The 12,029-nt window shown below is 37.0% G+C and overlaps 1 protein-coding gene across 1 annotated transcript in view; it reads left to right on the top strand.

Moving 5' to 3' along the window:
• The window catches only part of CEP112 (centrosomal protein 112), a 600,502-nt gene that overhangs the window by 374,914 nt on the left and 213,559 nt on the right, over positions 1 to 12,029 (top strand). Inside the window, exon 21 of the mRNA XM_042783552.1 lies at positions 305 to 535. Within this exon, the coding sequence (XP_042639486.1) occupies positions 305 to 535 (231 nt within the window). The remainder of the gene's footprint in view (positions 1 to 304; positions 536 to 12,029) is intronic.

The following is a 12,029-nucleotide window of genomic DNA, read 5'->3' as shown; positions in this document are numbered from 1 at the left end:
GCCAGTTGCAGAGGAATACGTGTAATACTGTTGTTATATAATACATATAATGTTATTCTAGTCACATAGATATTTAGAAATGAGTAAAATTAAACAATATGTTATTTAAAGATATAAATATATGGGTAAAGTGTTCTGGGTAGCGTTTACCTGCTGGGAGGGAGTGGCATGGGAGTGGGTGGGGAATGAGAAAAGGAAGGAGTGAATTAGTTTTGGTAGCCTATTGGCCTTTGGCGTTTTTTTTTTTTCTTTTGTGACTTTCCCATTCATGCCTCTGTCCATTTTTTCTGTTTTTATAAACAAGGTGATTGCTGACATGGAGGCCCAGGTTCACAAGCTGCGAGAAGAGCTGATTAACGTGAACTCACAGAGGAAACAACAGCTGGTAGAGCTGGGTCTTCTTCGTGAAGAAGAAAAGCAAAGGGCTGCAAGGGACCACGAGACTGCTGTCAACAAACTGAAGGCTGAATCAGAGAAGATGAAGATAGAGCTGAAAAAAACTCATGCTGCAGAGACAGAGATGACGTTGGAAAAGGTAAGCAATCCAGCGGATTTTTTATGGACACTTGAACCCCATGTTTCTAATCCACTGCTAGCACCCTAATATTTAATCTCTAAGAGGTGGTGGCATAGATTCCTCTTCTGATTTATAAACTCTTCAAATGAGCAGCTTGAGTATCTTGCCCTATGTCTAAACACCACTAAAATAATCTAAGGAATTTCCTACTTTTTTCCTTGACTTTCATGGAAGGAATTGTGTGGAATATTCCATTTTATAATAATTAAATGCACATTGTGAGAAAACAATATGATATCGTCCAATATTAAAGTAATTAGAAATACTTGGGCTGTAGTAGCTTTGAATTTCCTAGGTTAAGACTAGATTTCAAATCTTTCTTAGGTTGTCTAATAATCACATCTAGATTCAGGGCATTTTTTTTTTTTTTTATGATAGGGTATCATAAAGGATGTCTTGTTTTCCCAGATTGATTTTTCAGATGAAATCAGAAAAGTTTCTTTAGAGTTACTTAGCTTTACAATAGATCTCAGTATAATGTTCTCACTCTTGAGGTTATTCATTGCAGAGTCTCAAATAGTATCTTTCAGTGTTCTGAAAAAGTGCAAGGTATTTTATTTGGTTAGTAAATGTAAATTGCTATTAGTCAAAACAGCTATTAATTGCCCCTTGAGTTCTTTAAGAACAATCTGTATCTTAGGGTCAGGAAACCTCAAAAAAGTAATTTAACAACTGTCTGATTCTGTTTAATTTTTGCACCTCTTCCTCTTGTCATTTAATAATATCAAGCCTGTTTAGAGTATACCACGCCATTCTAGGAGCTCTGGTAGCATAGTGCCTAAGGCATTTGACTGCTAACCAGAAGGCTAGTGGTTCAAACCCACCAGCCACTCCTCGGAAGGAAGGTTGAGCAATCTACTTCTGTAGTGATACCGCTTCGGAAACCCAAGGAGGGGTTGTTATGAGTCAGATCTGACTTGATGGCAGTGGGTTTGCGTTACACCATTCTAGGCATTACACAGGGATTTAACATAGACCCTGATCCTCAGATTTTTATTTTATCGTAGCTTAATTTATCTGAAAGTCAGATTTATCTGACTTTGCCCTTGGCAGCATAGCTCTGACCCCAGAAATATGCAGGAAAGGGGCTCTAAAAAGTCGGGAGGGAGCCTGGATTTTTGGAGGAACACCAGGAAGAACAGTTCCTGGCTGGAAATGTGTGAGTGACTAAGGAGGACAGGAGAAGGTGATGAGGTTCAGCGTGTTGGCAAGATGTCATAGCAGTTTATGTAACTGGCAAGGATAGGATTAGTTCAAGTGGAAGGTCCTTGGGGGTGTGTTAGAGGTGAATGAGAGATAATGTATGCATCATCCTAGTGGCAGTGGTATAGAACAGGGATGTTCGAGAGTCATTGCAGAGATAGGAATGATTAGACTTGCTAAGTATAATTTCAATCCTAAATAAATTGGGAAATGGAGGAGAAGTTTCTGGTTTTGTGAAGAAGATGATGAATTCAGTTAGAAACAAGTTGAGTTTTGAAGTACCGTTGCTACAGTCAGCTGTGATGTTTACTTGCTATTGAAAAGACATTTCCATTGGTCATAAGAAAAGGCAGGAGTGGGAAGAAAAATGGCTGTAGGAGTCCCCTACAGGGAGGCCATGACCTGGTGAGTCTATTAAAGAGAGAAATATAGAAAGAAAGAATAAAACAATTGTGAAGGAAGAACTTAAGGGAACAACTACATTTAAGAGGTTGGGGATGAAACGGAGTCAAAGAATGGTCATCAGGTAAGACTATGAGAATGTAACTTCATGGAAGTAAAGGGAAAATAATATTTTGAAATGGAGGATTGTTAGGAATATTACAGGTAATCATGTAATGATGAGGGTTGAAGAAAGGTCACTGGATTTGAATTGACTGAGAAGTCATTGATGATCTTGGACAGATTAATGGAAATGATACTGTGGACAGAAACACTACTGCAAAAGACAGATGAGACAGTAGTGAGGAAGTAGACATACGTTTGGGGAAATTTGACATTAAATCCACTGCCATTGAGTAAATTCCAACTCATAGCGACCCTGTAAGATAGAGTAGAACTGCCCCATAAGATTTCCAAGGCTGTAAATCTTTACAGAAATAGCCTGCCTCATCTTTCTCCTGCAGAGCAGCTTGTGGGTTCAAACTGCTGACCTCTTAGTTAGCAGCCAAATGCCTTAACCACTGTGCCAACAGAGCTCTTTTTGGTGTTAAAAGTCAGATATAATTCTGAAAAAGGAGCAAGAGTTAAAGGGAATATATTTTGGGGTTGAAAATTTTTTTGAGCATTTTGAAGTACATAAGAGGAAGAGCTTAATGATGCAGAGAATTATAGATAATTGAAGGCTTGAGAGCTGAAATCACCAACACAGCCCACCTATGCCTTGTGGCTACACAGCCACATGAGACATTGGTGTTTCTAGAACCTGCCATGTTCTCTCCTGTCTCCAGGTCTTTATGTCTGCCCCTCTTCTACCTGGAATAGTCTTCCCTGTGATTTTCGTGTGACCATCCATGTTTTCTCATCAATCTGCACTCCTCACAGAGTCCTTTCTTGACTTCTGTATTTAAAGTGCAGCCTACCACTACCACCTCACCTTGTCCCATTGTCTGCATAGCAAGTGTTACTCTCTGAAATCACATTTTTTTTGTTGGTTCCCTTGTTTCTTGTCTTTTTCCTCTATGAACATGTAAGCTACATTAGCAGAACCTTGTCCAGCTTACTCATTTCTGTATCATGAGTACCTAGAAAATTTGGTTTAATGTAGGTGCTCACCTAGTACATCCAGTGAATGAATAAAAAGAAGCAGGAGTTTAATTGAGGGAGGAGGAAGAAGATTATTCATGATGCAGAGAAGTTCCCTGATAAGACTTGAGAAGAGCTTGTATCTAGTAATAGCATCTCCATTCTTAGTAAAGAATTGCAGTAGTCTGCTCAGAGAGAGGAATTTCAAAGAAAGTGAGTGGAAGCCAAGGCTTCAGGCTGCGCTGACAGACAGAATGCTGCTGACAGGAAGAGGAAGGAAGGGACTGCGCTGAGGTAGAGCTGGAGTTGCACAGGCAGAGAGGCGAGCATAGGTACCGTTAGCCTAGAAAATGGATGCTCCAGACTTGAATTGGGAGCAGAAGTAGCACAGGAAGATAGAGCTGGAGTTTTAGCAGAATGATGATAGAAGACATGCCATAAAGGTGCTGAGCAAGTGGCCAAACCACAAGGACTTGTTGGCGAGTGTGGAAAATTAGAACAAGAGAAGAGAGCATTAATTAGCCTCATATTTAGGGCATTGAGCTTTGTTTTTGTTGAATTGGGGAAATGCACCAACTCCAAATGCTATGGTAAAATGTGTTGGGCTTTTAATCACAGGATTAATTTGCATTTCTGATTGATTAGTGGCTTTTATTTAAATTGTGAAAGGAGTTGAACATTTCCAAATGCCATGAGGAGCTGAGTGGACGTGCCAACAGCAGTCCTGTGACATTCTCATTTCTAAAGCCGCAGGATCATGCATGGTGCCTTGCACAGAGCAGGCGGTTATTAAATGTTAAGTGAGTGAACAGAAATAAGGACATGTTGTTGATTTATCCAAATTTAATTGTAACCTGTTATAAATACATTGGGTAAGACAAGATACATCTTTATATTTAACCAGTCATGTTATTTTAGTTATAATTCTTCCATATTACTTAATAAAGTAATACCGTACCGTAATTCTTTTTCTAGACATAGTTTTGGTTTTTTCCTGCAAAATTTAATAAACTTGTAAGTTCTTACTGTGAACTTTGAATTAACAATAATCTAGCAATTCTGAAATAATCAGCCTGGTGTCTCATTATGTAAGGTACTTGAATTCTTATCTCTGTATCTTACAAAAAATTTAAGGTTTTTTACCTTGAAATAAATCTGAATACTGAAATGTTTGCCCACCGTTAAAAATCCAGTCAGAACTGAGTGGTTTAGAAGATAATTTTCCATTGTTAAATATAAAATTGATGTTGAAAGAAGAGAGGGGAATAGCACCAGAATACTAACGGATCTGACTGTAACATTGCACATGGGCTGCGTTGTTTCAGTAGCACTTACAATGGGAAGGTTATAAAAGAATTCCCAAGTCCAGATCCTACCTGAATTTCTGTCGGCATTGATTTAGACCCAAATGATACCGTCAACGGCTTCACATTAGAGAAACATGAAATCACTCCACAAGGTCAACACACTTGAATTCACGAATCCAAGAGAGCATATGATTGACATTTGCAAAGCGAAAGCTGCTTTTCTAGCCTTTTAAAACCTCCTCAAACCAAAATGAAACAAAGTCCATGGAATATGAACCTTTGAAAAATTAAAGACCATTACTAAGTGATGATGGTGGCTGATTTTCAGAAGAACGAAAGTTCTGGGATTTAAAAATTACTGTTGTTTCAGAAATCTATTCAGCTGTTTAAACTATAACCTTTCTTGAAATAGAGGATATTTTAGAAACCATGGAAAGTAGAGAAAACTGTAAAATTCCCCAGTACTGACCTCACCCAGGGATTACCTGTAGCATGTGAAACAGCTAGACTAACCAAGCTGACTGAAATCACACTGAATGAACAGTTGGGGTTCTTGCTTTTCTTAACTTTATGCTAAGAATATTCCAATGTGATTTGAAATTCTTTGAAAATAGAGAGGTTTTTTTTCACATTTGGGTTTTTCTTAAAAATATTGTTTAAAATAATGCTGAGAGTAATACCTTCAACATTTACAGGGTTTTGTTTTGTTTTAAGCTAAAATCCCAGTAGTAGAACTACTAGGTCAAATTGGTTTTCAAAAAGGTTATCCTTTGTTTCTCCCAACGTAGAATGTCATCTTACCTTGTCCAGCACTTAGTATTATTAATATTTTTGTTAAATTTTTGGTATTTTTGTGACAAGTCATTTTAATTTACATAGTAAGAGATTGGACCTTTGCAATAGGTTACTTTTTTATTTCTATGTCATTTCTGAGAATTGCCTCTTGATGTCCTTTGCCATCATATTGTAAGGTATTAGTGTTTCTCTCAACTTAAAAAACTTCTTTTATATTTAGGATTATGAAACCTATGTCTTTGTGGCAAATATTGTTGGTATTTGCCTCTCAATTTTACAATCTTTCTGGTACACAAACATTTTTAATTTGTAGTTAGTCAGATCTAGTCATCTTTTCCTTCATGAGTTCTCCCTTATAAGTGGCTATTTTAGCTTCACATTTTGATATTAAAAAATGTAACAGCACATCAAACATTTTCCACAGTGTTCGCTGTAAGTAAAAAGCGCTTATGAAATTGTCATGGCACTTACCAGCTTGGGGTTCCTGGTCTATAATTTTAAATGGTATCTGAAGGATTCTGCTGGAATTCTGCCAGCCTGAAGTCATTAAAAGCTTTTGAGCAACAATTCAGCATCTTTTTCAAATTTAAGAAAAGCTCTATATGGCATAATTATTCAAAGCTAAGGTCATAGAAACTACTTAAACCTTTGAAATTTATAATTAAAGGATTAATATTAACTTATAAAGACATTGTCATTTGGGCTTAAAATGGGTCTCTAATCTCAAGCCTGTTTTTTTGCTTTGATCTTTTCCCTGACTGTTTTCCTTTGCTAAAAATGTGAAGTTTTTAAATTTTAAAGTTAAAATTGTGCTCAAACAGTTTAGATTTATAAAAATTGATTGACAAGCAACAACGAGTATCAGTTTTATCCTACCCCACAGTTGCTGATGAATTTAAACTTGGTGTTGTCCTCTGGCTACAGCAAGCCATGGCTTGAGGTTTTGGTTGGGAGATAATGGCGTCTCTAAACATAACAATGAATTACCTTATAAAAGAAAAAATGCAAACATATCAACTTGGAAAACTCAGGGTGTGTACATAATTTGAATATGATGAACTATTCATTTATAATAAGATTTAAGATTTTAAAGTGTCTCCAAGTGACCTCAGTTGTGAACCTTCTTTGAATCGCAAAAGGCATTACACGTTATACAGAACTAAAACTTTTACTGTCATTTTGAAAAATATACAGATCAAATATTTTAGTTAAATTAGTTTATGTATCCCCGCATGTGTTCCTTACATTCATTTTCTTTTTCACATCAGTCCTTACTTCTTTCCTACTTTTTCTGGTTCTTATTTGAAGCATTTGTTTCATATTCTAGTAAATAAATGCAGGGGTAATGTCTGGGAGTTTGTTTCTTAAACAAGAAGAGCAGGGTATATGTCATCATTTCTTTGAATATTTACATTGACAAAGGTCTTACCATCCCTGTCTGAATGGGGCTGCCGAGCTCAAAGTCACGTGGAGTCCTAGTTACAGATCACTAAGGGATTCATTCAATAAATGTGATCTTCCAGACAATGCAAAACTATGCAGTCTTTAAAAGGAAAGAGGTAGCTGTGTATTTACTGGTCTGTGGGGAGAAGGTCTCCAACATGTGTAACGAAGTAAAAAGAGCAAGATGTGTGCCATGTTTAATATGTGTACTTAAAAAAAAAAAAAAATAGGTAATGTGTTTTTGTATATGTATTGTCTGTTTCTAAGAAGCCCAAGCAGCTAGTCACAGTGGTAGAAATACTCCTAGGAAAACTGCAAGCCTTGGGGGACAGGGATGAAATGTGGAATGGCTTTACTTATTCAGAAAATCTAAATAATACTTGTAAAAATCTCCAGTAACGTAAACACATTTGTGGGTAAGAATAGTTCTAGAAGGGCCATATATACTTGTAAAAATTTGAAAACAATTTAATTGCCCAATAATATGGGCAAATTTAAGTAAGTTATAATATTTTAAGTTCATGAAAACTTTTTAATTGTGTTGTAGAATATTCATGAATGACATGAGCAAAGTACCTACAATATAATGCTATGAAGAAAAAAAAGAAAGAACAGCATATAAACATTCATGTTGCTTGATTCAAATTTAGCAAAAGCCATAGATGAGCTTAAACCAAAAAAACCAAGCTCATTGCCATGGAGCCAACTCTGATTCATAACAACCCTGTAGGACCTCATAGAGTTTCCAAGACTGTAAATCTTTGCAGAAGTAAACTGCCTCATCTTTATATCACAGAGCCGTCTGGTAGGTTCGAATCGCTGACCTTTTGGTTAGCAGCCAAAAATTTTAACCACTGCAGCACCAGAGCTGCTTTCACAGGTGAGCTCACAGAGAGGGAAAACCAAAAGCAAAAACAGAAACCAACCTGGAAAGATGCTGGTTCATTTTTTTGTCAGATGGAATATGTTGTTTTTAATTGTATTTTTCAGTGTTTTATGGATGGTCTGCATTACCAATACTGTGTATACATACCGCTGGATAGTGCTTTGCAGAGATCGCTGTCTAGTTTTATTGCTGCCATGCCCCTAAGCCATGGACATCTTCAGCCTGCTTCCCCTTTTCCACTCCTGGGAGGCCACAGAGTCCCAAAGAGGAAGATGGACTGGCCTTTCAGCCCTGGCATCACATTAGGTCAGCTGACACCAAGAACTGAGTGGCCTCAGTATAACATCACTATCCCTTTTTTGCATTGGACAAATCTGCTGCAAAAACCTTTAAAATGTTAAAAAGCAAAGATGTTACTTTGAGGACTAAGGTGAGCCTGACCCAAGCTATGAACTGTTCAATCACCTCATATATGTGCTAATGCCTGGCAGTGAATAAGGGAAATACTTGGTCTGTTACAAAGAAGCCCTGGTGGTACAGGTACTGCTAATGGAAAGGCAGGTAGTTCACCCCACTCAGTAGCTCTATTGAAAAAGGACCTGGGATCTGTTCCCGTGAAAATCAACCCAGAAAACCCAGTAATGCATTCTGTTCTGTTAATATGGGGTTGCTCTGAGTCGAAAATTCACTTGATGGTACCTAATAACAAAACAGGGAGCTCTGGTGGTGTAGTGCCTAAGGTATTTGACTGCTAACCAGAAGGCTGGCAGTTCAAACCCACCAGCCACTCCCCGGAAGGAAGGTTGTGCAATCTACTTCCTTAGTGATACCGCCTTGGAAACCCAAGGAGGGGTCGCTATGAGTTGGATCTGAGTCCCTGGCAGTAGCTTTGGTTTTTTTTGTGTTTTTTTTTTTTTTGGTTAATAACAAAAACAAATATTCACATACAGCTTTTATGTGAACATAAATTTTAATTTCACTTTGGTGAATAGCAAGGAGAAGGATTGCTGGGTTGTATGTTCGGTATATTTTTAACTTGATTAAAAACTGCCAAATCATTTTCCAAAGTTGTTATACCATTTCACATTCCCACTAGCCTTTTGTGAGAATTCCACCTTCTCACGTCTCCCCAGCACTTAGCATTGCCAATTTTTCAGTGTTATTTTAGTCATTCTAATCTTGGTATGTTACTGTGTTTTTATTTACCTAGTGACTAATAATGTTTTGTATCTTTTCATGTGTGTCATCTGAATATCTTCCTTGGTAAAGTGTCTATTTAAATATTTTCCCATTTTATGTTTGGTTGTTTATTTTCTTTTTATTGAACCTCGAGAGTTCTTTATATATTCTGGTTACAAATTTTTCAGAAGACACATGATTTGCAAATACTTTCTCCTAGCCAATGGCTTGATATTTTTATTCTTTTAACATTATCTTTCAAAGAGCAGATGTTCTTAATTTTTATGAAGTCCAATTTATCATTGTTTTTTTCTTTTATGGATCATGCTTTTGATGTCCTGTCTAAGAAAGCTTTGCCTAATTTAAGGTCACAAACATGTTTTCTTTTAGACGTTTTATAGTCTTAGGTTCTATATTTAGGTTTGTAGTCCATGTTGAGGAACCTTTGTGAATGGTGCAAGGTACATGTGAAGGTTCAGTTTTTGCATATGAATATCCAGTTTTTGGCACCATCTGTTAAGAAGACCGTCCTTTACCCATGGAATTATCACTACACCTTTGTCAAAAATTGACCATCTATGTCTGAGTCTGCTTCTAGACTTTCTGATTGTGTTGCATTAATCTGTATCTTTGTCTTTTCTCTAATACACACTGTGTTGATTACACTAGTTTTTATAGTAATAATATGCCAGAAAACTTACATACACACACACGTATCTATATTTCAGAGTACATTAATAATCTTTGTCAATAATACTATAGACTCTATCAGTTGCACTTCATCTAAACCCTTGGTTAACCAGCGAGGTGTAGAGCATTGTACATTTTTGTGTTTTTTAGAACGTATTACAAATGATTATTGAAAGAAAGAAGAGCTACATTTTTTAAGTGTGTGCAGATGTGAATTTTGGCTAACAGAACTGTTTTTAATATTCATCTATGGTATTTTCTTGGCAAAGAAAATGGCTATTTGTTCCCACTGCATGACTTTAACAGATCAGTAGACATCCTAGGAATACTCTGAGGATGCAACCCTGGGTCATGGAAACTATCTCACACAACATCAGTATCTTTGAATCTTATTTGTGGAAGTTGCTTATTCGATTATGCATTTCATGTTATCCTTGAATGAGGAATTTTAATAGATTTTTTAAATTGTATTTTTAAAGTAGTTTATAGGATGTCTCATGTAGACCTATATTCCTATTGATTACTGCAGTTCTTTCTCTCTAATGTAGATTATGGTGTTTATTCACTCCAGACGACTTTATTAAACTGAAGGAAGTATATATTGTAGAGACTTCCTGAAAGTAAGATATTATGAGAATTGCCATACTTAGGTTATGACTAGTGGTCCATTAGCCTTGTAATTGGTGTCTGATAAAGGAAAGAGGCAGTAAACAGGTGATGTGAATTTCTAAATCTCTAGTTTCTTTAATAGTTTATGAGTGGATGAGTCAGTGTATTTAATAAGCACTTCCTATATACTTAGCTCAGTGCTGGGGCCCATCACTAAAATGGTATGTAGCTTTTCCCCTGCTTTCTGGAAGCTTTTGTGATTTTTTATAATGAGAAATGCAAGCATAAGACAACTGAAAACTATATAACCACAGGTCATACAACTCTATCTTAGGATACAGTCCTGGGAGTTCAGAGAAGGTCTTTAGTAATCAGAGGATGTTTCTGGGAGAAGCTGGTCCTTGAATTATAGTATTTGAGTTGGCATTTTGTTGCTGTTGCTGCTGGGATGACTCCGACTCGTGGGGACCTTGCATATAACAGAAGGAAGCGTTGCCTGGTCTTGTGCCGTCTTCACTCACGGTCATTGTATGTTTGATTCCATTGGTGTGGCTGTTGTGTCAGTCCGTCTCATTGAGGGTTCCCTTCATTTTCACTGACCCCTACTTTACCAAACATGGAAGTCCTTTTCTAGTGAATTGGGACTAGATAGGAAGAGTTTTCTGAGGCAGTCAAAGTGTCTAAAATGGGAAGCTGTGAGCTTAAGACAAATTGGAAGAATGTCAGATACTATTGTTTATGAAAACCCTGCTTATTTTTTAAAAATTAAAGGTGACTTTTTAACTTTTTATTTTGAAACTTTCTACTTTATGCTTGCTGAAAAGTTACAGAAATAGTACAGAGATTTCCCTGTGCCCTCACCCAACTGCCTCTAGTGTTAATGTCTTGTTTATTCATAGTTTAATTATTAAAAGTAGGAAGCTAACATTGATATAATACTTGTAAACAGCTATAGACTTGATTTGACTTCTCCAGTTTTTCTACTGCTGCCCCCCTAGGATCCAATCCAGCTCCTGCATGTGACAGTTCTTTAGTCTTTCCTTATCTTTCACAGTCTTGACACTTTTAAAGAGTGTTCATTATTTTGTAGGATGTTTCTTGCTTTGGATTTGTCTGTTTTGTTTAATCATGAGATTGGGGCTCTGTTTTGGTAAGAACACAACAGAAGTGGCAGTGTGCCCTTCACCAGGCACACCTCCCAGTGGCTTCTGATGTGCTCTCTCGTTACAGCATCGATCCTGTGCTTCAGTGGTGTCTGCTAGGTTTCTCTGCTGTAGAGTTACACTTTTTCTTTTCTAATTAATAAATACCTTGGGAGAAATACTCTGACATTGTGGAAATAGCCTGTTTCTCCTCAGACTTTCGCCCACTGTTTTCCACATTGGAGGTCTATAGATCCATTAGTGAGTCCTCTCCACAACAATTTTTGTTACCTTTCTTTTTAAGCACTTTGATTCTGGCATTCTCTGGCTTCAAGTTAGGAGCTCTGGTGATGCAGTGGTTAAAGCATTTGGCTGCTGTTCACAAGGTGAGTGGTTCAAACCCACCAGGTACTCTGTAAGAGAAAGGTGAGGCAAGTCCAGTTCCATAAAGATTTACAGCTTTACTCTGCCCTGTGGGATTGCTGTGAGTTGGAATCAACTCAGTGGCAGTGGGTTTTGGTTTTGGTTTTGGTTTCAAGTTATGCTGAGAGTACAGTTTTGATGTAGAAGTTACTTTTAATTTTTGTTGTTTCATACCAATAGGAGAGAAAATAATGACTGTTGGAGGTGACTTTTTATTTTTATTTTTTATTTTTTTTTTTAATTTTATTTTG

The sequence above is a fragment of the Orycteropus afer genome, unplaced genomic scaffold (genome assembly GCF_000298275.1).
Source record: "Orycteropus afer afer isolate SDZICR_OR568_19922 unplaced genomic scaffold, OryAfe1.0 scaffold00018, whole genome shotgun sequence".
In the NCBI taxonomy this organism is placed as follows: Eukaryota; Metazoa; Chordata; class Mammalia; order Tubulidentata; family Orycteropodidae; genus Orycteropus; species Orycteropus afer.
This window is presented reverse-complemented; position numbering and strand designations above follow the sequence as displayed.